Genomic DNA, 27749 nt, shown 5'->3' with positions numbered 1-27749 from the left:
ATAGTAGTTCCCCAATCCACACCTCTGTTTTTCAGCCCTCCCCTCTATGTTTTCCCCATCTTACATCTCCACTTTTACTATTATAAGTTTGACAGATTACTTCTCCTGATTCTGTTGAAGGTCAGTCAAGGTCATTTCCTTCACGTCATATTTATGTAACTTTTTCATTCTAATAGGGACTGAATCTTGGTAATGTGAAGGAATCTGAAACATAAATGTCTCAAAATTGTTCTGTTAGAACTTACAAATAATTGTTTGAACTTTTAACTACGCGGGGGTGTCCTTGGAAGTCTTGAATATTCCTAAGTGTTGGTTGAAACATCTCTAATATAACAACACAGATGTCACCATCATGTGCTTTATCAACAAAGTATGTATTTGATAATGCCCTGTTGTGTGAGGGTTTCCACTTCATTCATTCAAGACCCATGGGTGGCCTTAAGCTGACACTTTTCATCCTAGTGGGGTTGTGGTCTCTTTGATATATTCACCATAACCATTCTCATTATATTTGAGTACAAACAAACCTAAAATCATAATATTCATGTATACCAATAGGTGATTAATTTCCATGGACTCAGTCCTATGCTGACTCAGGCAAGACTATGGTTGAAATTTTTGAACATAAGAACTCACAAACTTCTGTAATGATTAGCCTCTACTTTCCATCTTATTGATGGGTAACTAATCCATCATCAACTGTTGTAAGGTTCGGAGACATGTCCACGTTTCAAGACATACAATGTTATATTTAAACCAAGCACCTCCTTTAATTCTAAAATACAGAAATGTTTGTTTATCTCTCTGACAAACCCTAAGATCAATAACTGATTAATATAATTGTTTATTATCAATTTTCTTTCAAATTCCACCATTTTGATCCAAAACATTTTTGATCTTTGATGGCATTTAAATGAGAAGCAATCAACATTATTATAGATTTGAGATAACTTACAGAATCTGATTTTATATAACTTACATTTATAATGAGAGCATCCATAGACCTGATTACACCGACAATATTGGTACTTCTTTTTGTCCATTTTCTGCTTCCATACTGGTATTGATGGAAGTTTGAACACAGATTTAGTTTCCTCTTTTGTCATTTTGGAAGATAAGCAGTGCTGATAAATATGTCAATTTCTTACTAAAACATCATTTTTTTTTCACTGATGTTACACAAAATTGTCATAAAACGGTAACAGATGAGGCCATTATTACTGAAACTAGGTCAAATCTCCTAGTGTCGAATTTAACATGTGAAAACTTGTAGAATCCTTTCTATATATTCTTATGTATTCCTACTATCACTTATCAATGTTCATATGATTTTTAAATTTGAAAATACAATGAATAATAAAAAGCTAAAACACACTGAATTTTAAAAATTATACCGAAACATGTCACAGTTTATGTTCATTGACAAAAAATAATTAATAACCAAAATAGCTATTTATGCAAAATCAGAACAGAATGAATGAAATGTATGAAGTATGCCATAATGGATATTCAATTAAAGTTTCCTAAACTTTTCACGGCTATAATTTCTACAACTTAAGATGCTGTTTACTTCCAATAAAAAATCCTCACAAAAAGTTATAAAACCAACTTGGGTTTACATAATTCACATCAAACCAACTCCAAATATATATTCACAATTCCTGACATCTGAAATTTTTCCTAAGAATGTTTAAGAAACTATTTATAACACAGGCTGACTTTCATTGCAAGCTTGATACATACAACTGACAAATCTAACAGACTGAAAAAAAAAATTCAGTAAAATAGTCTCGTCACAAGTAACGTGTTCGTCAACTAGAACATGGAATGCCTCAGGCATTGAATATTTGTCAGCACGGAAAACAAATGTGACACGAGGACACTTATATTAATATCTTGTATTTCCATACAGGTATCAATGATTACCATAGCATGGTATAAGTTGATGTATTCTTATATCATTATTTTCCCCAATACATCAGATGGTCCTATAGTTAGTAAACTCTTTAAAAAGGGATAAAATGACACTCATGTTATAGGGCAGATGATTGAGCATTTGAAACAAATTGCTAACATGTGCCAGCCTTATCAGACCATCACTGGTAGGTTTTGTCCAAATATGATATTCTATCAAATTTTCAAGATAAACTGTTTGTTAAAAGTAGCTGAACCACACTATGGTTATTTTTATATAAAAAAAAATATATGCCTATGTATTTCCTGTAACCTTGCACAAAAAAGTGATGTCATATTTATCTGAAAGCAGTTATACCTATACATATAATATTCATAAAATTGTCACAGACAATAAATTTAGAGACAGCAAATGTTCTAATCAGTAGAGCAACGGAATATCAACATTTTTCAGTCTTGATCTATTAACTCTATATTCATCTTCGGCCAATTAAAACTGAACAGATATTAAAAAAACATTTCAGATGAGAAATTGTACAATATTGGTTTTCATTATGACCGTTAGAAAAAATTATATTTATTTCCAAATTAAATATGGAAATAATGATAAATCAGTCATATTTTTCCCGTATTTTTTATCGATAATTCAATCTAATGATAAATACCTATAACATAAATATGAACGGAAACTATGAATAAAAATACATTATAAAATATCTATTTATATATAAATTACATCCTTGTATGAAAATATGTCACCAGCAAGTAAATATACAAAAATAACTATTTAATGAGTTTTTTTTTTTATACTTTATTCTAAATTACCTATCCAATAAAATGGCAACTACTAGGAATTTATTCATGCAATAATATAGGTTATAGAACTGTTGATTAAAATAACTTAGTACATATAAATTAAAGGAAAAATAGCAAAAAAATATATGATAACCATCAGGCACCTAATTCTAATTTTTGCTGCATTTAAAGATAATGAACTTCAAACAGAACTACATGTACTACCTTCTTATTTTCCCATTTAATATATCTTACAAAATTGTCTTAAGATTGTCCCTACCTGCCAAAATATGACTTTGTTGACACACAAATCTGAAATTTTCCTCTGCTTTACAGGAACATTGGATAGACTTAGACTAATGGTTGTTTATCCCGATTCACGATCAATAGGACCAAGTTATATTTAGAAATTGCTGCTATATAATCATAGCATCGTATGGATAACTTGTCAATTAAAGAAGTCGGTTGCTATATATAGAAATTAATCAGGAGGCAGCAACAAATTCACTGGACAAGATTTATAATAAATCTATTAACTGAATAATTAGTTTTCCTGTACACCAATACTTATATTCAGGTAAAGGTTATAGTACTCTACAGGACAGTCAGATTGTAAGACAGAGTAGATCCAAACACTTTGAAAAGGAGGGTGCAGCCAGTGTTCTCCAGAAAAAGGGGGTGCTAGGACATTATTTGCCTCTTTTTTTTTTATTTTACACATAAAAATAACAAATTTTCCATTAAAATGAGGGGTGCCAACCTGCTGCACCCTCACTATGGATCAGCTACTGTTAGTGTAGTCAAGTACATTATAAAAAATACATTGTTGTTGTTTCCACACAGAAGACCTACTGTATGATCTTTTATCGCTCTTAAAAGACAAACTTTCAACCTCTAGAAGTACCCATTCATACAATTATCAATATGGTTCAGTTTTCAGGAGTTCAAATTTACCTTCAAGAGTAAAATGTCCTGAACATTTTTCACTTCTGAAATGATAAATCCACTAGAAGAAAGTGAAAGGTAATCCATATGCTAAGAATAAATGTAAAGTTTGTTTTAGGTCCAGAACATAGCTAAATTTTATGGTCCTGCATCAGAAATAAAGGGTCCAAAGCCCTCAGAACAATGCTATTTTGAGCCCTTGCTAAACAGTAACATCATTCAATAAAAGACACTGTTTGGTGATTTATTTCAAATTTGAAGTAACAACTTTTACCAGTTAGTAGAGGTGTGTGTGGTCATATCATTTAATGGTGACTTAATGGTGCATTCATGTTGCTCTTAAACTTGGTTAAGAACAACTTACAGTCATTAACCAATCTATTCTTTAATCCATATTTTTGGCATCCATCAATACCATTGTTATTACAGTCAAAAGGAACTAAGCTTTAAATTGTTCACTTTTATTTTAAATGGTGAAAATCTTTAAAAAATGTCTGCATGTATAACATTTCCAGATTTAAGTAGGGCATTTACATTAACCTGTCTCAATTTGAGACCAAAGGTCTTATATGTAAAGGCCTTAACTTCAGTGTTGGGGGAACTTCCACGATTACAAAAACATTGAACTGGAAGTAGTATATATTTTCAGGTTTGAAATTATTCAAACACCTAAATCACACTGATCCCTCAATCCTTAATACCAAACCAGTAAAACAGAAATTAAAACACAGTTGTATTTGTGAAAATATAAAAAAATTCCCTCTTATTTTCAAATTGACCTCTACATATTGCATACTAACACCAATATTAACATCTTCATATATACAATAAATTTATGATTCTGCCTTCACTGAAAATATATAATTATACACCATAGAAATACTGGTCATGCCCCACTTTCTATGCATATCAGAACAATGCTCCAACCTCCATGCATATCAGGACAATGCTCGCAAGGCTTCTAACTCTACATACATGTAACAAGAGCATACTCATCAGAATAAATGTATATAATAAAAGTTAAACCACTGTCACATCATGCTCATGAAAATATTCATACGTGTGATTATCCAATGTGTGTTAATATACTGATTTGTAATTCTTTATATTACATGCCATAACCATTTAAGGTAATTATGTTCTAGCTCATAAATATTATCTATTGTCTATTGTCATCATGTTCCCAGCTCCACATGTAACACAGGAATAATTGTCTTGCCCCAACCTCTACATATAACATGGGAATACTTGTCATGTTCCCAACTCCAAATGTAACACATGAATAATTGTCTTGCCCCCATCTCTACATGTAACATAGGAATACTCATCATGTTCCCAGCTCCACATGTAACACAGGAATAATTGTTTTTCCCCCATCTCTACACGTAACATGGGAATACTCGTTAAGTTCCCATCTCTACATTTAACATGGGAATACTCATCAGGTTCCCAACTCAACACGTAACACAGGAATTTATTGTCTTGCCCCCACCAAAAATTTAACATGGGAATACTTGTCATGTTCCCAGCTACATGTGTAACACAGGAATTTATTGTCTTGTCCCTACCACTACATGTAACATGGGAATACTTGTCATGTTCCACTCCTACATATAACACAGGAATACTTGTAATGTCACAACTTTACACATTATATGGGAATACTGATCATGCCCTACCTCAACATGTAACATGAGGTTACTTGTAATGCCCCACCTTTACATGTAACATAGGAAAACTCATCATGTTACTAACACTGCATGTAGCATGGGAATAGTGGTCATACTCCGACATTTCCATGTATTACAGAAATATTTGTCATATGCTCACTTCTACAACATATCAATATCTCCATTCTGAGCTTAACATCAAGATCATAAGTAATATAACATCTAAATGTGAAAAGAAAAGGAGGATTTGGAAAAAAGCGCTTTCTCTACTCTTTTAAAATTATTCCCTGGACATATTTTCTACATTTCAGTTTCCCATGATGTCAATCAAAGACAAAATTTACAATGAAAAATGGAAATGTCACAAATAACTAAAAAATATATCCTCCTTCCAGAATTTTTTTAGTTTTCCCATCTGAGATTATAATTAAACACGTGTAAGTCTTATTAAATAGAAAATTACAAATGATAATTAAAGTGAATCCAGTTTTACATCAAGTTCACATGTCTTTATAATATCCTTATTTCTTACATCAATCTAGCTATATCTTTCCTATTTTTATTGAATAGTAAAAAACAGCATTTGTGATGTACCACCTTAAAAACCAGAAAAAATCACATCCAGATCAAAATAATTTTATTTCTATCAGATCAAAAGTCCAGTATTATTCAAGAACACTGATTTTTTTTTTTAAGATATAAAAAGAAATAATCTTTGACAGTTAAATACAATCAATCAATCAATCTAAATAGTTGAATAATAAAAGTAGGACATAGTAAAATGAAAATAGAGGAAAACTAGGACAAAGTCAAATGACAGTAGAGTAAAACTAGGACAGTCAAATGAAAGTAGAGTAAAATTAGGACAAAATAAAATGAAAATAGAGTAACACTTAGACAAGGTAAAATGAAAGTAGAGTCAAACTGGGACAAAGTAAAATAAAAGTAGTGTAACACAAGGACAAATTATATTATATGGCATCAAATCTTTAAGTTCAATAACTTAAGACAGATGGACAGACAAATCAGCAGTATCCTACAAGCTTTTTTAATCAACCACTCAAACGAGCTAATTACTCAAAAAGCAATTTAAATCCCATAACAAAATCTTAATTAAGCATAAAAAAACAAGACAGTGACATTTCCTGAATTTATATGTCAAATGGTGACAATAAGACAGTTGATTAGTTAACTATCATATATTTCAAGCCCAACCAGGAAGTAAATTTCTAAATAATTTTCAAGGATATATGATCGGAATCAAATGAGTATAATCTGCTGGAGGTCAGAAAAACATCAAGATATTTTGCTCAAATCACAAAATTGGGCACATATCTATAATGTTCTGAAATTGTGTTTGTTTTTTAATGAAAAATAAATAAATAACATAAAATCTTGTATTCAAAATTTCTGTCAAATAAAAGAATTTATCAAAATGTATTAATTTTTAAAAAAATGAAAATATGGTAAACACTGTATTGGATTACTTTGCCACTACATATACATTTTCTTTTAGTAATGATTTATTAAAATAATTTTCCACTCAAGATGGAAAAACCAAGCTTCCCAACATACAAGCCTACAAGAGCATGTCAAAATCTTAATTTTACCATAGAGAGTGGAGTAATAGTTTGAATCAAGAATGACCTGATGGAGAATCAATTCCTCCCATAAAATCTGTAGAAAACTTGGATAATGAAAAGTTGCAAATATTAAATCACTTCCCAGAATTTAAAAAGTCACCAGCATTTTAATCACCAGTGTAGAATGGGAAAAAAGATATATACCAAGTGTAGTATGTTATTCATCACCATTAACCATCATATGGTTTGTAAGTCTCGTCATGTGACTCCGTGTTTTCATGAGAATGGGTCCTAATCTACCATTAAAATGCATAGAAATTTGTCAATTTCAGAGCAATGGGTTCAGTACGTAAAAGAAATCCACATTTTCGTGTAAAAATACCAGTAAAAATGACAAATATCTATTTCCACATGATAAATGTCCTAAGAAAAATTGTAATACAGCATTTTGAGATCCCGGAAGTAAACAATAAAATGCAGACTGGTCTTTGGATTACAATACGCTTTACATCAGATATTCTGGTTAGGAAACTGAAACTAGAACGAGACTTACAGACCCTATTGACATAGAAGCAGCAAGATTCTTTAAAAAATGTATATGGACTAGAAATAAATCATTACAATAAAGATGGAAACTGTGGAACTTGACTTCAAGCATTCATCATAGTGAGTTCAATGAACACCAGCCCTAAGTTATCATAAATGTATAGCTAGAAGAGGATCATCTTTCATGTCTTTACTTTTTTTCTGGGTCACGAACTCCATAAAAGTCTTACAAGATGATATACATACCCAGGAAACTAAGTTGTCCCTAGGTGACATCCCCTAGATCAACATTTGGTAAATCGTACAATTTTGCAACTTTATATGTCTAGAAGACTTCAAGGAGACATAACTGATCACATGTTATTTGTAAACAATTTATACATAAGAAAAATCAACTCATAAAAGTGTAGAGAAGGAACTGTGGAAGGCCTGGTGATGAAACATTTTTCCATGAGGTTGAAAAAGACAATTATGTACTCTAAATGTTCCAAGAGGAATTTAAACACAATAAAAAAATCTTAAACAAAAATTTTAAAAAAAGCAACATACAGAATGTTTTTCATACATCTGTAACTTTTAAAAAAAAAATAAGTATAACCTAAAATTTAACAATAAAACTTAAATACCATATGAAATATCAAGTGAATCCTATATAAAGGTCATACCTAGAACAAAGAAAAGTGCTCCTTCTAATCAAGGTTAACATTACAAATAATTTGGATGAAAGACCAGGATAATATGATAATACAGGAAGACCTTCAGTACTAGTATACATGTACTAACCTGGTTTCCTGCTTATGTGAGTAAAATGATTGTTGATCTCCATGGTAGATTCATGAGGAACTAAAGGATCTGAAAATATAGCACAGAAATGTTCAAATTCAAACTTGTGAAACCAATGGATCTGAAAATATAACACAGAAATGTTAAAACTCAGTAAAAATGGTTGGAACTAACAAAGATCAATTAAAGGTTCTGTTAATACAGGTATCTGGTTTATAAAGGGTTCTGTTAACAGAGGTTACTGGTTTTAAAAGGGCAGTTAATATAGGTTACTGTTTTATATAGGTTGGTTAACACAGGACACTGGTTTACAGAGGTCAGTTAACATGATCTACTGTTTTATCAAGGTCAGTTAACGCATATTACTGGTTTATAGAAGTCAGTTAGCACAGGCTAATGTTTAACAGAGGTCAGTTAACACAGTTTACTGGTTTATAGGGGTCAGTTAACACATTTTGGTGTTTTTAAAGAGGTCAGTTAAAGCATTTTACTGTTTTATAAAGGTCACTAAACACAGGTTAATGTTTATAGGTGTCATTTAACACAGGTTACTGGATTAAAGTACATGTTTTACTATCTATAAAGAGATCAGATAACACATTTTACTGTTTACAAAGGTCAGTTAACACAGGTTACTGTTTTATAAAGGTCAGTTAGCATTGGTTACTGTTTTACAGAGGTCCTTTTACACAGATTATTGGTTTATAGAGGTCAGTTAACACATTTTACTGTTTTACAGAGGTCAGTTAACACAGGTTAATGGTTTATAGAAACCAGTGAACACTGGTAAGTGGTTTTACAAAGTATTCTGGTTTATTGAAAGTCATCTTTAGACAGGTTTCTGGTTTATTTTTAGCTTGATGTCATCAGATTTCTAGTTAATATAAAGAAAAATAATTGTTCTAAAAATATCTTTCAGATTTATATAGTAAAGGTTAATAATAAGTTAATAGAAATAAATATATTTCAAAACACCAAATTTAAACACTGCTATTAAATGTTCAAGCTTGTCACAAATCAATAACTAAATTGTCTCTCGGTGACATCACCTTTGTCACCATTTGGTAAATCGTGCAATTTTGTAACTTATCCATCTTTTTTATGCCTTAAAGACCTAAAGAAGACATAACTGATCACAAGTTATTTGTAAACAATTTTCCAAGAATTGAATTATTAAAAATCAAAGTGCTGATAGCACTGGCAGTTTTTGATTCTTGTGAAAATTGTAGCATGAACACAAATTCAAAGATTATATGATGTTAAATAAAATTGTGATCATACATTGTATTTAAAATTCTTTTATAAACTGTTATTTTTATATATGTATAAACTGAAAGTCAAACTATACTACTGATCCAACTTCACACACATTTACTTTTTTTTTTGGTTTAATTTTTTTGTTCCACTTCACCTTTTTCCCCAATTTTTAATCTATCCAAAAGTTATGTGCATTTATATTCAAAAGATATATTAACAGAGTATTTATCCTACATAACAAATATACTTAAATAAAACCAATATCAACTTAAGAATACATTATCCTTAACTCAGAGTTTTCAAAAACTAGACACTTTTATCAATTTGAATTTTCCCACTAATTTAACTTGGTTGAAATCACTGCTCTTCACTTCCTGTTTATAAATGGTAAAATATTAATGATAGGATGGATAATTTAACTTAGGATTGTGTTAAAATGAAAATATTAAACACATTTTATCCTTCTCTACATTACTACATTAGAGATAATTTCCCTAAATGTAAATTTATTACTAAATATCTTTCAAGGCCAAAAAGGAGTTCCTCAAATCTTGAGGTGGTATGAAAACTAGATCTTAATTTTATTTGCACAAATAATAGAATATTATTGAACAGATAAATTGCAAGAAACCCATTCATTAACTTGTTATAAAAGAGGTATTGAATGATATAAAAGGAATTACATTTGGACTATATTTTTGTGTAGTGTTCAGAGATAATAGGGAAGTTCCAGTGATAGACCGGTGACATAAGGTACTTCGAAGGATCAAAAACCCCAAAAACCCACATATGTCAGTGAACTTTACTAATTCTAAACTTAAGGACCATAACTGCTAATAAAATGCTTCCCGGAGTGCTGCTGAATACAACCGCAGAGGATGAACCCTGAACAGATGTGGCGAATTTGAAAATAAAATTCAAGCATGATACAGATCTGATTTTGTTTGTGACACATTATTAAATAATAAAGAAACAAATCTACAAACTTTTATGAAAATTGCTTGGAATGTTTTGAAGTTATTGTGCAAATATGGGAAATCCACTTTTTTATGAATCAAGTCCCAAAACTTGAGAATCAAAAATCGGAAATTCAAAACATTTCAGAAAGGAGTTAACAACAATAAAAAATATATACCATAAGTTTTACAAAAAATATGTACAACCACTAGTTTAAGTCTGAAAACTGTGAAATTGGGGGGATTTCATATTTCGAAGGTCTTAAAAGTTCCAGGACTCAAAACCATAAAACTGAAAAATCACGAAAACTGAAGATGTGCTCATACTTACATAAAGAAAAGAATCGCAAAACATAAAACCAACCTATTTTTGCATAAATAAAGTTTCATAACTCAAAAACAAAGAAGCAGAAATTAATATAAATAGATAGGATGCTCACATCCAAAGTATAAAAAATTCCTTGCAGTATTTTGGACTTATTGTGAACAACAGAAGTATAGGACACATTCACTGTAATATATCTGGCAGATAAAAGAGAACTTGTGTAGTCATGAAAATCATTAGTCAGGAAAAAAAGTAATGAAATTTATATGATTATAACAGGGGTAAACATTGAGTACTTGTGTGTAAAAACTGTTGTATGGATGAGAATCACAACAAATATAGCCATTCATTTTTTTTTTCATTTTTTTTTTATTATAAAATTTTCCTTGCTAAAAACAAATTTGATAAGGAAGAAAGAGCCAATACAACCACATAATGTAACCAATGACTTTACAATAACACAAATTAACATAAAGCTGTAGTACATCTGTGACAAAATATTTCATGTTTTTATTGGTTGATAAAAACAACAGATGGACAGATTTAAGTGCAAGACTGTCCTGAAGTCAGTAGGCCACTATATATGTCTAAGCATGTTTTCCATTCATTTTCTTTAGTCTGCACCAAAAACTTTTTAATCAACTAGTCAACAGACATTTTAAAAGGATTATAATTCTACTTATTAGACAAGACTGCAGTGTTTTTTTTTTGTTTTTTTTTTACAATAATAAATCCCCTAGGCCAAAAAAGTGGAAGTGTTTACTGTACCCTGCAGAAAAAAAATAAGGTTGGTAGGTATTTTTTAATATTTTTTTTCACAACTTCCCCTACCATGAGGGTGGGACTAATCACAGTTTCATTCTAACATATGATAAAACACTCATTGTTTTTCAAATTGAAATCATGGTGTCTGTGAAATATCCACAAACTTTGTATTGTCATTGAATGGGGATAATTACACTTGTCTTTTCCTATCAATGGGTGCATTCTTTGAAAGTTAGACACAAGACTCTTGACTAGACATGGAACCCATGTTTGTTTGAATTAGTAATAGACAAAACTGGAGGGGGACGGAGCAAAATTTCAAGATTTTTCATTTTCCCCTAATTTTTCCAATAAAAATGTTAAAGGTTGGCGTCAGAAAATAGGGTCGGTTTTGGGTACCATAAACATACCTATATTTTTCTTTTTGGCCTTATTACAATCTATCCTCCAAAGACAACATCAAAACAAGAAAATAAAGGAGGGACATGTTTTTTTTTAACTAGTCCAAACAGACCAGTAGTAATAGAAAATTACTACTCCAATCAAAACGTACAAGTCCAGGAAATCAGACTAAAGTGGCAGACTGTTCTTAGTTTGGTTCTGATTTTATTTGCATTTAAACAGTATACTTGACAATTAGCAATAAAATTGGGAATGTCACACCTTTCATGCATATTTTCATCTTTATTCACAAAACCACAAAACGTATGGAATCCTATAATGGTTCTGCAGTGTAATCATTGTACCTGCAACTCATAGACAATTGTACCATAAAGTGGGTGTCATACATCAAAAGAAAGGCTGGGATTATCATTCATTTTTTTAATTTATCATCTTTTTGTAGGGGAGGGAAGGGGATTATTGCGTCTTAAGCTGTCTAGGTATTAGTGACCAAAAACAAACACTTTCCTTGTTTCTGACAATCCATATATTTGTCCCAACCATTCAGGGTTCCAAGCAACATCCTGAGAAGCATTTTATAGTATATAACAAAGCCCATTCGCCAATCAACTTTACCATTAAATGTTTTTTTTGTTTAAATTGAAATTTTACTTATATAAATTTCATTCATATTGTTATATTTCACCTACTAAAGAATCAATCCATATAAAATTCCTTTTCTATCTATATACACTTTCATGTACAGAACTATATTCCTTTCAACATACCAGGAGAAAACCATGCATTCATTTTTGAACTGTGCATCAACAAAATTAAGAACGATAAATCTGGTAAAGTGAAATTTTCAAGTATACTCATAAGTGCAATAACTGAATGAAAATACCAGTGATCGAATTTAAGGGGAAATACGTGCTAAATGCAAGTTGAAATTAATTCCACTCGCGAAAATTTGCAAGTGGAATTCTATATGTTATATAGGTAAAGCCCAGAAATATAAAAAAAAAACTCTGATTTGGCACATGTAAATTTTTAGTACTTGCTAACTTTAGCCAGTGAAAATTATTCTGAAATTCAATCCCTGAAAATACTAATGCTGGTTATGTGTATGTTTCTGAACAAGTTTCAAGAGTAAATTTTGGGATTTTTGTTCATGCATGAATCATATTCTGGCTGATTACACTTGGGGTACAATTGGATTTTACAAGAGCATGCAGCTACCACACAAAAAGTAAAATATTTTTTGCTTGGTTGCATGTTAACTATACCCATCAATCATTTTAAGAAAGGTGAAGTTATATCACATTGACGTCAATGCATATTTAAAATTGGATCATTTTTGGGTCATATTTTTGTCGCGTTCTACTTAATATATATGTAAGAAAGGAATACACTAAAATCAAATCTTTAAACTCATAATTTGGTCAATTGCTAGCAAAAAACTGTTACTTCAATTATGTTATGAATGTGGGTACAACTTATTTTTCTGCCTGCCTCAGGAGAAACTATAAACCATGAAATGATCGGACCATTCATAATGTCGATCACAGATCATACATTAATATTAGTGTGTACCAAAATATTATATAAAGATAAAACTGACAGGAAGTAAATGGCTCACCGATTTCAGTATTCTTGTTTTTGAGGTACAACTCCTCACGACAATATTACAAGTCAATTTGCTATCGGGTATGTGCAAGTCTGTTAGATATATCTGTTAAATGATTATGTACCAAGGACAGCTAACCTTATGACCTTTGCATGCATCATCTTTACATAGACAGGGATCGAATTTAAGAAACCTTCCACTGGGTAAATTTTGCAAGAACTGATAATGTACGTTCACTTAAACTAAGTTTCTTGGTTATTTCTGGACCAAACTAATAATTTGTCTAGTATTCAACATTCAAATTGTAGCAAGTGAAAATAATTTCTACCAACAAAACTGAATTTTAACTTGCATTTGGCAAGTATTTCCCCTTAAAATTGAATCACTGATAGAGTAGCGACCCTGTAGAAAAGATTAGTAAAAATACTAACTAGTCCATTAATAAAGTTTGAATTTTTTTGGCATTTCAAAAGAAAGGATTCAACCAATCTATCTTTTTCAAAGTTAAATTGATTGTTCAGTTTATCACTTTCATATCAGAATCCTACTGCTAATATATCAAGTCCAATTTATAAACTAGATTTTATTCAAAATCTACCCATTTGCATATTCTATAAATGGCATGTATATTGTATATAAAGTAGGAATGAATGAAGGGGTGAACTCTGACTAGACAAGAACACATACCTAATGCAGATTAAATATTCACCACAATTCAAGGTACTATGTGAATATGAAAATAAGAGATGCAGTACAATTGCATAGGAGATTCAGCAAATGCCAAGCAAGGAAAAATGAAACCTATACAGGTCACCCATCGGCCTTCAATGATGGGTAAAACCCACACCATAAAGCAAGCTCTAAAAGCCCCATCAATAAAAAGATGTGAAACTTTTCATAAAAGATGAAAATGTACCTTTTCTACAGAAAAAAACATTAAAACAAATAACTATATGACATGAAAAACAATCACTGGCCTTTCTCAAAAAAACTTTTGAAGAAATATTATCACTGGCCTTTCTCAAAAAAACTTTTGAAGAAATACTATCACTGGCCTTTCTCAAAAAAACTTTTGAAGAAATATTATCACTGGCCTTTCTCAAAAAAACTTCGAAGAAATATTAAAAATCAGAAAGGTACAGAAAAAAATCATTGTCCACTGATACAAGTATGAATTGACATGTACATGTATTATCATGATGATATAGGACAACAGAACAAAAATATATGAACATAAGTCTAACCTGACTTAATTAATGAATCTTTCCTGCTTACCTGTGTCTTGTGAAAAGAAAAATTCCAAATTCAACAAGAATCCTGATATTGATTACTTCAAATTATTTTGCACTGTTAAACTTCTAAAAATAAGCCCATTATATGAAGGTTTTCTCCAAACTTACCCAGCCCTCAGAATAAATCACTGTTTTTTTCACAGCTGAAGTATTTTATTAATGCCATCAGATAAAATAGGATTCAAAATGCTCTTATCAACAGAACAAAGTTATTTTTAGCTCTTCTCGACAAAATTACTCTTTAATAAATTGAAGGCTGCCTTAGCAAAGCACAGTGTGGGGTAGAATTCTATTCTAAAAACCAATGGCATCCTGTTGTTTTCCAAATTAGATATAGTCTTCTTAAAAAAGAACAAGGTTTCGTTCTGTATTTCATAGGGGAATGTTCACAAAAATAAGCAACTCAAATAGTCTCAGCGAGTTCTAGAAATATCACTGAATAGTACTTTTTTACTACTTATAATAACTACAAATAAATAATGATACTAAGAATAATAAATAGGTGACTGAAACGTGTCAACAATTGTCAGAAAATTCTCGCATCTAGTTTGAGAATATGCAAAGATGAAGCCAGATAGTCAGAATTAAAGCATTTCAATATTTATGTATTTGTACATATCTTGGGTCACTATGGGGAAGCCGTGTAATCTTCTACACAGGATTTGACAAATAAAGTATTGCAAACAACAATAGATTTCCTCAAGACTTGACACACCTAGGAAGCTTATAGCAGAGCCCCAACCCCCCCCCCTCCCAGAATTCGACATACTGGAAAACTGTCTTCTTAAAGACTGACATACCAATGAAATGGGCCATCCATACATAAAATCCATCTGGGTTTCTGACAAACCAGAAAAAAAAGGAACAGATATGGTGAAATGCAACAAATCCTTCATACAAATAGTCCTTACTGAGATCACTATTAGGTCTTCAGTAAGTGTAAACACATCTTCAAGTAAGCTCTGAAGAATAGCGGAATTATGATTAATTTGATTAACTGCAGTTACTTTACAAAGGTACTACCAAAACAATGACTTCATTGACTTTGTCACAGCCAACATTATAGAATCACAGTTAGCTAAGTTTCTGGAGCACAACTAATGAGGCTGCTATTAAAATACTCACACTATCAATAATCTATTTATAAATTTATGTACTACACCCCCCTTTTTTTCTTGGAACTCCTTACCATTAGGAGTTTTAAATATTAAGCTAAACAAAGAATTTCAGCACATTGACAAGATTCAAAAAGTGTTGGTTATCTTTAAATATGACATCATAATTCAATGTTAACAACATAAGATAGAACACTTCTCATTAAAATGACCTTCATGAAAACTGATCTCCTACATGCATACAGACATCCAAGCATCCAGAGTGGATCAAATTTTACAGCCTTTAGACATGATTCATAGCAATACCTCATTCATTTCATAGAGAATGTGCATAAATTTAAAGGGGTTAACTATGTCATAATAACATTTGCATACAATGTGTTAAAGAAATTAAGAATACCACTTACAGTTCTGTCAGGCTAATGGTGTTTATATTATCATTAAAACACAGGGGGTCAAACTTTGATTAAATATCTATTTTGGTATGTTACTTTATATAGTAGATGTAATATAAACACAGGTTTTAAGCAAATTTAACTTTGTTTGTTCAGTTAGTTATCTTCACATAGATACTAAAAGATTAAAGCTCAAGGGCAAAAATACAACTGACAATGCCATAGGGGTCACATAATAAGTGTTCAGAAAAATCTTTATAATAATAAAAATAAAAAGAGAGCTCACTTTAATAGAAGAAAAGTTGATAAAAAATGGTGCTAAATTAGGTTAATCCAATGATTGGTCTCAATGCCACTGCCACATCCAAACAAAACAGATTTACATGTAGTAAAATAATATAGAAAAAAAAACAGAAAACTCTTATTTAATACTTAAATATATATATTAGCAATATTTACTATTTTTATCATATATACAGACTTCAAAGCAGTACAATTTTACTCAAAAATACAGTTTTGTTGGTAAACAGCTGGCAACAACTCTTTCTAAGTTCACTTTATATAACTTGAATCTAATCTTGAACATGTTACCATTCCATTTTAAAACCTAACAAGTCAGAAGAATACAAAAACATGTTCATTATTTTTTGCAAATGTTACACACAAACTTAATGAATTATTTGCACAATTCCAAACCTATGGTTTTGTATTATGTGACTATGATGATGGGGTACCAGATGTCCATTAAGAAAAAAATAAGAGTTTAAAATAGGTCAAAGTAGATTACTATACTATGGTACTTGTTAGCTTAAATTTCACGTCCAGGTTCTTTTACTTTCAAAAATCAATAGAGAAAGAAACTCAGTAATACTTAAGACTTGTGTAAGGTAAATACATTTTAGTATTTAGACAGAGCACATAAATGGCTCCTTTCCACCACAATTTTCCAGTCATTATTTCTACAGCTAACTCTGTATAATACTTTTTGTCTAAAAATATCTACCTTAAATTCCATGCCAAAGTCAAGGCCTAGTTAAGGCCTTCCAAACATTGATATGAATTCTATGATTTGAAAGCCATTATCAATAACCACACTATCTATAACTTATCTTGAATTTGTTCAAAACTTGGCAATCACCTGAATTCAATCTATTTTGTAGTAATAGCCTGAGACAACAGCAAATTAACATTCCACAGGAGATGCCAAGTGAGGTCAGCGTATGTATTTCCTACCCTGACCTTCGTCATGGCTCTTGTGACGTCAGAATCTTCACCTTCATAAAGGAAACTGTTCTAAAAAATTCTCATTATCACCCCTGCCTTAATGAAAACTGACGATCACACAAAATATTTGAGCTATTTATAGCCTTAAGATCTATATGTGCCCACAGACAGCTATACTAGCAGAAATACAACCTGGAAAAAACATCATATCAAACAGCTTGTTTTTGCCAAAATTTATAATAGCTGCCAAAATATTTCCATCTCTGAGCCTATTTAGAATGTATTTTTATGCAATTAATTTTCACTAGTTCTGATAAAATCTTTGTGCTTCCCTATCTCTCAGAATAATTATAGCAAACTGACAAACAAATTGATAGGAAAAATATTTCTATGTAATCTACTTTATATTGTTTGCTTGGCATACCTTTGGCAAGCTTGCTTAAAATAGCTGTATTTTATTGTTGTCATGTTTAAAAATAAAAATTTAATACCCTCCATACCTTTTTTTCCTTCCATCACCCCCATAGTGTCAATACATCTTTCTTACATTTATAAAATCAATGAAAAAAGGAATGATAACTGAAAGGAGCAAGACAGGATAGGTAAGCAGTTGTCCATTTTTTTTAATAATTCACAGTACAGATCTAGATACTGTAAATATTTATCTTATCTTTGTTTTTGAATTGCATATTTTGATTTTAAATCAATCTAAAGGCTACTTTCACTTTAACTTCACTTCCCTAACCCATTTCTACTGGCTTGTCTGATACCTATTGCAGTTTGACTGAAAGTCTTTTGTTAGCCTCTGGTGCCAAACAATGCTTAGCATAATGGTAAAATACACAGACCTGATTTTATAAGGTCAACAAACCAAGTGAAAATTTTTAAAATCAGAAGTAAATATACAAAAAAGCGAAAATTATAATGGTAAAACCTAGATTTGAAAAAGCAGAAGAGAATCAGGTTTGAATACTGATTAAAACAAGCCAAATTCCCCTTTAAAGAAAATCAGGACTGTCTTGTAGCCAAGCTAAAGTATACAAAGCCATGAGTCTATTGAACCCTATCTGTGTGTTTCGTTGGGTTCTCCCACTGTAATTTCAGAATACATGTTACTATTTCAGTTAAACTTTAATACATTGACATTTCTTTCTGTATACATGGCAATCAATTTACCATTTATGACATAAATGTTTATACAGAAATAGAAAATCTTCAAATGTGATTTAATTATATCAATAGTACATTTATCAAACTGTAAGAAGGTTAGGAAAACAGATTTTCCCTGTAAAAGGTGATTAACCAGCCCAAAATAGCAAAGCTTATGTAGATTGGAGAACTTGGAGACATAAAACCATATAATACTACAAATTCAGCTGACTGAACATGAAAGGCATAACCATTCAATGACGTCATAAATGATATTTAATATCTAAACTTGTCGAGGTACATGATAAAACTTATAGGTTTCACTTGTTCTGATGGCAATAAACAAAAAAATTCACGAAATACCCAAGCTGTCTCCATACATTGTCTTATTACTTATATTAACTGTAACTGCTTTTGATGAGATTTGGATAGAAAAATGAATTTTAGAGTATCAAAAACTGATGATTTAAGTGCCAGTCTCTGTAAGAATCAGGCAGTGGGTGGAACATGGTATGAAAAAACAATTCATTTTGCAAGTTTAATTTGACCATTTGCACTATCTTAATCAAGGATAAAAGACATGATTTCCTGTATCATTTTGGTACATTGAGGGAAAATTTCATTGAAATGCACTGAAAATGAATCTTTAAAGGGCAGATAACTCAATCATAAACCTCATTTTTCTAACATTCTATTGAAAAATTTCTGAACAAATCCAAGATCAAATAATGGTCTTTTCAAATAGAGAAAGCATCCTTGAATGGAATTATACTATCAGATTGGTGGGATTTTGACATGCTTGTTTATGATTTTCCCCATTTTGCCTGATTCTTACAAAATCTAACACTTAAAGTGTCAGGTACAGTAAAATCTGCCTAAACCAAACCCTGAATAACCTAAAAACCAGTCTAAAACAAACCCTGAATAACCTAAAACCTGTCTGAACAAACCCTGAATAACCTAAAACCTGTCTAAACCAAACCTGAATAATCTAAAAACCAGTCTAAACCAAACCCTGAATAACCTAAAAACCAGTCTATCTGTAGTTTTTGCCATATATTATGAAAATGATCTGTAAAATCCTGCAGTCAGAATTTGAAGAAACAAGGAATAATCACATCTGTTGTAGGCATACCTTTATCTACTTGTTCTGATATTGGTACACAACTATCATATATATATATATATATATATATATATATATATATATATATATATATATATATATATATATATATATATATACATTGCAAACATACTTCACCTAAGAAAACAACCTTTTGTAATCTTTTTAAAAAACTTGGCCCAATACTAATTTGCAAAGAGACGAGACAGACTAACCATGAACTTCACTAAACCGAGAAAGTCATATTTAATGTACATAAATATATCATAATACTACAACGGTATTCATGCGGTTCTGAACTTTGACAAAGACAGTAGTTTGAAATACTATTCCATACAAACTCTTTATTATGTGGAAATATAATACGTTTTTGATGGTCTTATCCACAGCAAGGTCACCTTAACAACACCAATGTGAAGCGTCAGATTGATCCAATATATAAGAAATTCAAACCTGTCAAGATATCCATAACTGGTTTCAAACCAAGGGCATATTATCTCAGTGTTTATAGCAGGTAACAATAGCTTGTGAACTAAGAAAATAGATGTTAGAACTGATTTTTGACCAAGGGATATTTAAATATGCACAGTCATTTCCTTGTAGCAGTTTTAAATGATTAGAATTCTATACTGAAATAGTAAACAATATCAATTTCTTTCTCTTTCTTTAAAAAGATTCCATTTCATTCTGTAAGACCAAAAAAGAAATATAATATTGAATGAGTGCAACAGAATGCCAGAAGTCAGTGAAGATGTCACGTTTGCCTAGAATTGGTACTACTGGTGTCATTTCATTAGCGTGTCAAATAAAACACAATATGTTTGATGTAGTCAGTAATGAAAACTTTATTTTGTTACCATCTCAAAAAATTTCTATCTTCCAAATACAAAATACCAGTCATACTTCATGTTTCAAGGAGTAACCTCAAATCAGATGTAATAGAGCCAAATACATAGGAAGATCTTAATCCAAAAATAAATCGTATACAAGTACTCAAATCCAAAAACATCTAAGTCAAATCAAGAACCAAGAGATTATGTACAATACAAAGCCTTTGTGTGTAAGGGCTTTTTAAGTTTATCATACTGAAAATTTCAATATATGATATATGATATAATTAGAGTCTGATGACAGAGCGAATGAATACTTTTGGGGGTTCCTATTTCTAAATACTTAACTGATACAATGGTCCAAATTGTCAAAGTTTATGTTTGTGATCGTGGATCATTATGGTGTATCCATCTTCACCATGTGTACCAATAGTTGACAGTTGTTGACAACATTTGTTCATGGTGTCATAGTTTTCCTTTTTGCTTTATCTACTCAAATGTTGGTTCCTCAGATTATTCTTTCACAAAAATTAAATGTCTATTTACCTTTATCTAACCACAAGTATTAAGAAGGAATATGTTGCTATTAGAAACAAAAATCATTTGATCATTTCTTTTTTGGAAGGGTATTTAGCTTGAAAGAGCATTAAAGATAATCAAATAAATAGATAACTTTAAGTGAAAAAATGCTTTCAATGGAAAATAACTCTGATAGAAAAAAAAATATCTTAGAACACACCTCTGATTCCACTATAACCAATTCAATGTGGAAGGAAATGGTAAAAGGAAGTAACAAATGACACACATGCAATATCACAGCATTGATTCAGGTCAAATAAACACTTAAAATCACAACTTAGAAGGAAAGATGATGATGACACCACTGACACAATGATAACGTCATATCCCATCATTGTGTCAACACCATCCTATTATTCTGGAAAAAAAATGTCAAAACAAAAGATTAGCAATATTATACCTTACCAGAATTTGCAGATGAATGTCCGATAAAAATCTAAAACCTCACATGTAATACATAACCAAATTAAAATAATACACTTACATGTATTTTCACATATATATATCAAAAAGAAAATCCATAATAATAGGTGCTAATTGATGACATAGGGACAATCTCGCCTTTCAGGAAAACATCACCAGGAGCCATAAACCAGGTGACAGATCTAGTAATAAACAGCCTTTACCATCACACAAATATCCAGAAGAAAATACATAAATTAATTAAGAGCTAATTATGTATAAACAAGCATTAAAAACAACTTCAGGTAATAAGCCAGATAAAAGTCAGGCTGTGTATATTTAGGTTATGGGATAATAAAACTAATTATACTGCTTCAGATTATTCAGTATTTTCATCATTATAATAACACAAGCACTTCAAAAGTCAAAGTTCACAGATATAGTAAGAGTTGCCTGTCCTCGATATATGGTCCCATAACTACATCAAGCATTGCAGTGTACTTACATCTCATTACTACTAACAGCTGATAAAAGTTCCTTTTTGTCAGAATTATGTGCTTTATAAAGATTTGTTTTAAGAAAGGACAAAACTACTGTGAACACCCCATCAAAAGGATACCTCAGTATTTACTAGGACTTTCAAAATGTAAAACCCTTAAGTAAAGCCCAACCTTGACAGAGTAATAAAAGGGAATCACAGGTTTCTATTTAGGACCCTTGTACTCATGCCTTGTGAAAATGTTCTCACCCTAGATAGCAAATCTAATAGACCTTTCACAGTGCCTTGTTATTTGCACAATGTTTACATCAAGTTTCATTAAAATTCATACTGAACAGTTTAAGAGGAATATTGTTTTAGGGTACACAGATAGATGGATGGACAGACAGATGGATAAAATCATGAGTGTATACCCCTCCCACATCTTTTTTATGAGGAGTAAGTGTACATTCTGAATAATATCATATTTAAAGGAAGCTGTAATAATTCTTACAGGATTCTGAGAGAGCAGGGCTTCATTGTCAGAGTTAATATTCCACTGAACAAAAAGATATTTTTTTGGCCTTATATATAATACCACAATTCTGTAATGCTATTTTCAAATATGAAAAAAAAATGTTCAAAAGCTCTGATGTAAACAAGTGAGGAGTATCAGGTAAGACTGTGATATAATGATACTAATTTATATGTACATGATGGGTTCTCTACAGCTTTAATTAATGCATACACAGGGTTTTCATTAATTCTCAGCCCTACATGTTAAAGCATTTATATAACATCTATCCATGAAATACAGCACCAATACCTTATCAATGCTATAACATCTACATACATATTTGGTTTTTAAATCACAACCAACTGACACCATGAACAATTTCTGTGGTTTTTATTCAGGTTTTTCTAAACCAACTAATTACATGCCTTCATACAGGGGTTCTTAGTGGTACTCCAAGGACCAGGACTTCTGACATAAAACCATTAAATTTTCATTTACAAGGGTCCAGGACCTTCCACTCTAGTCATTTAAACTTTTATAGGACTTTCAAGTGGACCATTGATTGAAATTTATTAAAAGGTCAGGACTTCCACTCTTAAAAGTAAATTTAGACCCCAGCTTCAGCTATTCATCCTCCATTTTAGGCTAATATAAATGATGCTAAATAAGACTTATTCATTAGCCTGTTAGTTCATTCCTCTGTATATATATAACCTGTATCCATGGTAAATATGTTGGTTTTTCTATGTCTTTGATCACATGTCTTGGAGAACAACTATGTTACCATATATGATGTCATGAATGACCTATTTCCCATACTATGTTATTCTGTTTCACAGGTGTACCGCCATTAGATTACCATAACAATGAATATTTTTGTAAAGTCAAACAAATAAATCAACAGAAACACTGAAACCAAAAGAACCTGATCAGAAAGAGTTTGACCATAATTTGCTTAAATTCAAAACCGGTTCACATTTTAACAATAAGAACTACATGCAAGTCATCGGTGGTTGTCATAAAATTCATCCATGTTTGTCATAAAATTTACAAATAGCTGTTTTATTGCATAGAAATAATTAACCAAATTTTTATTTGAATTCACAGTGTTCAAAGTTTCATGTTACTCTGACATCACTAATTCATAGCCTTAATCCTCTAACAATTTAAGGTAGTAATTATACTATCACATAAACAAATCCCTAATATAGCTAAGCATAAATATCAATTCCAATATTTCTGAATTTACTATGTTTAAAATTTCATGACACTCAGATGACACATTTTACCCATTAAGTATAGGATATAACTAATTCATGAACAAACAATCTAAACCTCATTAACAATTCATGAGTAAAGTGCACCTTCTTGAATAAATTAACTGATTTTTGTTTTTTGTCTAAAGGCTTTCAGTTTGTATCAATGTGCAGTTATCTTTCATTTTTGATTATACTAACACGGTGCAGATGGGAATAAATACAACAGTATAGTGTAGACATTCAAGTTTTTACCTAGGCAAGCTTGACTTCAATAGATGAAGTGTACATGTAGATGGGTAAATGCTCGATGAAGACACTCCTCTGTTTATATAACAAACCAAAAACTCTTGAGTATATTCCGAAAGTTGGCAACTATTCACATTTTAATAAAAAAAAATAGGGTTTGGTCTAGTATCCAGAAATAATGATGATTTCTGACCCTTTTTCAAACAGGGAACCATAGACAGCAAGCAAAACAAACCTATGAAACTCAACAGATCAGATATCAAGCTTGTCAAATTAAAATATTTTGTTTTTATTTTTTATTTTTTTTATGATATAAAAGAGTAATCAAGGGAACCAAGGTTATAGCCAGGAACAAAAGACCAGACATGGAAAACAGACACACACAACAAAGAACAGAGATTAACTAAAATCATACATACAAAGTAACAAAAGCAAATGAGCAACTCGGACTCCACTAAAAACTGGGAGCATGCACCAGGTGCACTGATAAGGTAAGCATCCTCTGCTTTTCTAGAAACACCCGCGGAGTTGCTCATAAAAAGTCAAGTCCGGGGTAGACGAAAGAGGAAAGGAAAACTATGACACGTTGAACAAATCAGTTTTCATGGCACAGATGGATACATCATAACGATCCACGAGTTCATGGTGACAGCCATAAAACTTTTGTATTGATGACTTCAATCTTGTAACAACATAACCCTGCTGCAGAAGCCTATTTGTTAGAATTCTAGCGTGGTACAAAAAGTCTGCGTAGTCTCAGCAAGCTCTGGCATAATGTATGATTTGTGATATGAACACTCCATACACAGGTACTGAAGCGATGTCACCACAGATGAAAGGAAAGTTGCCAATTTAAAAGGCATGGTAAGTGGAAAACACTGCCTTCTGCATTTAGATTCAGAACTATTATTTAGATATTTATACACAATACTTACACCTAAAGTTCATGAATTGACCATTCGAAGACATTGTTCCAATATGTTATCTTAAAATAACACTAGATTATAATCCATTCAATAGTGATCCTCTATAATTACTTCTCCTGCATCTCGGACTAAATTCAAGCAAACAACATTTATCAATTCTTGTAGTTTGTTTTTATACTATTACCAATCAAAGTTCATCAATCTCCAACTTAGTTTCAAATATTGTCCTTTACTCTTATGTTCCACTAGAATTAATCCTCATGTAAGAAATTACTTGTAAACACTACTTGGTGCAAGTTTACAAAGCACTGAAACGTCAGCAGGATTACAGAACAGACCAACAGAGTCCACTATCTCAATCTTACTACGTCACAAATCCAGTGGAAAGACCAATACTGTCCATGTATGATCTGAGTCCAATATTTTCAGTCCAATAATCCTCAACAAGAGTATGACTTAAACGCAACTGAGTGTAAACCAATATAACAACTGACTAGGTGGAAGAACGGTGGAGAATTAAGTCAATATAGCTCCATTCACCTGAGTAGTAAACAATTATGATCATTTATAATGGCTCAAAGTAACGCCTTTGTAATTGTATTGACTCGACACAAAACTTATACAGCAACTTTGATACTACTGGCCTACAAATAACCACGCATATAATCTTCCTTACACAAACAAGAGAGAAGTTTAATGTGTGAGTAACACCCAAACACTACAGCCTTCAGCCTTCACCTTGTGTGTGTTAGATCTAATCTTCAAGTAAGTATAGCCACTGTTATTTAAATACTACAAGTATACAATAGATATGTATTTATGTGTACTGGTGTTACATGTGGTTTTTAAATTAAATATTAATCCTATTTACATTGTTCATAACATGATTTGAAACAATGATCGTTTCCTGTGTAACTTTAAATGATCATAATAAACGTATGGGTCTTAAACCTTTATAAACATATAGAAATAAAATTAGACATTATAAATTTACAATGTAAAACAACTTGTTTGAAAACTATTTAAGGACACTGAAAAAAGGCCAGAATTGAAATATAATATCACATCAAAATGCTAAATGAGGTCAATTAAAAAATAAGAAAAGGAATCATTTTGTGATCATTAACAGCCTCTACTGATTAGGATCAAAGTAACCATCCCTAAATGTACTTGAATGTCAAATAAAAAAAAAAAAACAGCTACATGTTTTTCACAATTCATTTATAACTAGAATTTAAGTGACCTACAACAAAAAATGTACTAGTATGTGATAATTAACATGTACATGTATAAACTTTGTGATAATTAACATGTACATGTATAAACTTTGATACATTTTTTTCTATCCTCAATAGACAAACTAGGTGTTAGAAATACTGGTTGTTTATATTTAAAATCTATTGTAAACACAAATATTCAAACCTTGTTTGCAAGGGATTTTACAATGTGAATCCCTTCCAATTACAACAATAATTATGTTTCAGACTTCAAAAGAAAAAAGTACTCTTGGACTTAAGGTTTAAGGTTCATAGTTCAGACTTACCAGGTAATTATATCTAGACTTTGATATATCAGGAAGCTCAAGTATTTTTCAGTGAATATTTTTGTAAAAATTGATACCAAGATATGTCACAGTAATAGATTTCACTGTTTGGACTTCAGTTTTTAATGACTAACATTACTGTTATATATATATATACACACATACACACACACATGGGAATATCATTTGGTGGAAGGGAGGCAACTCAATTTAAATATAAGCAAAGCACCTGTTGAAATACGATCTTGGAAAGGTTCAATAACACATTTTATCATAATTGACGTCAATGAAGTGCTAAATATAATCAAACCAAGACACATTTTCTTTGCATTGGTCCTCAGATAAAAGAAAACCACAAGTATTCATAGCGAAAATATCTAGTTCAATGAAGACTGAAGAGAAAAAAAATTCAATATCTCAAATTAGTTTTCTGTTGTTCTATCAAACTGCACCTGAACACCTACAAATCAATTTCATGCATGTTTTGTTTGGTTATGTAATGCTTTACTTATAATGTGTTTAAAGTGTCATAAATATGTTGTACTTTTCCTTTACAAAGAATAAGCCATTTTTTTCTATTTGTAAAAGTCTCTACAAATTCAAATTACCAGTAATTATTTTTTTGTGATTTTTACCGTTTTTGCAGTTATTGTAATGGAGTTAATATTGCATTTGATGGAATTTACATTATGGAATTCATTTCAGTGATGTTCAAATTTATCCAATCTAAATAGTTTTCATTTCATATGACAATAGCATTCCCTTTCACTTTCTACTAGATATATATATTCCTCTATGTAAGCCTATTTTTGAACCTTTTTTGTTTTGATTGGAACCAGGGCCTAATAACTTGAACTATTCGTTTTTTATTACGTTTAGGTCAAAGTGAGGGAATGAATCTGAAGTGAATAACCAACCTGCCCCACCATTTATGCAGTCTATTCATAAATCGTTACAAATTGAAATGAACAAATTTGAATCCAGAGCAAATTAAAAATGTTAAAGGGAAAACATATTTCATTTTAAAATTTAAATATACAACTAATTCATTGAACAAACAAATAAAAACCATTATTGAGAAGCTAAAATAAACCGATGCAGGAGGGGATTTCTGAGTTAAC

The 27749-nt window shown here is 31.0% G+C and overlaps 1 protein-coding gene across 13 annotated transcripts in view; it reads right to left on the bottom strand.

Annotated features, from left to right (window-relative positions):
- LOC148603771 (histone deacetylase 4-like) overlaps positions 1 to 27749 on the bottom strand; it is a 105379-nt gene that overhangs the window by 48046 nt on the left and 29584 nt on the right. For 4 of the 13 annotated variants that reach the window (XM_088552453.1, XM_088552454.1, XM_088552462.1 and 1 more), the window contains one exon: positions 8237 to 8305. The exons of 1 other annotated variant lie outside the window; for it this stretch is intronic. In XM_088552453.1, coding sequence (XP_088408579.1) covers positions 8237 to 8305 — 69 coding nt within the window. Of the gene's footprint in view, positions 1 to 8236; positions 8306 to 14947; positions 15051 to 21741; positions 21900 to 25094; positions 25775 to 27749 lie in introns of those variants that run through there. 8 more of the 13 variants (XM_088552464.1, XM_088552465.1, XM_088552458.1 and 5 more) reach the window with 7 other exon arrangements.

This window comes from Perna viridis, chromosome 11 (assembly GCF_037379345.1).
Source record: "Perna viridis isolate PV_CMFRI_1.1 ecotype Kerala chromosome 11, ASM3737934v1, whole genome shotgun sequence".
In the NCBI taxonomy this organism is placed as follows: Eukaryota; Metazoa; Mollusca; class Bivalvia; order Mytilida; family Mytilidae; genus Perna; species Perna viridis.
Note: the sequence above shows the minus strand (reverse complement) of the source record. Positions and strands in the feature narration are given on the sequence as shown.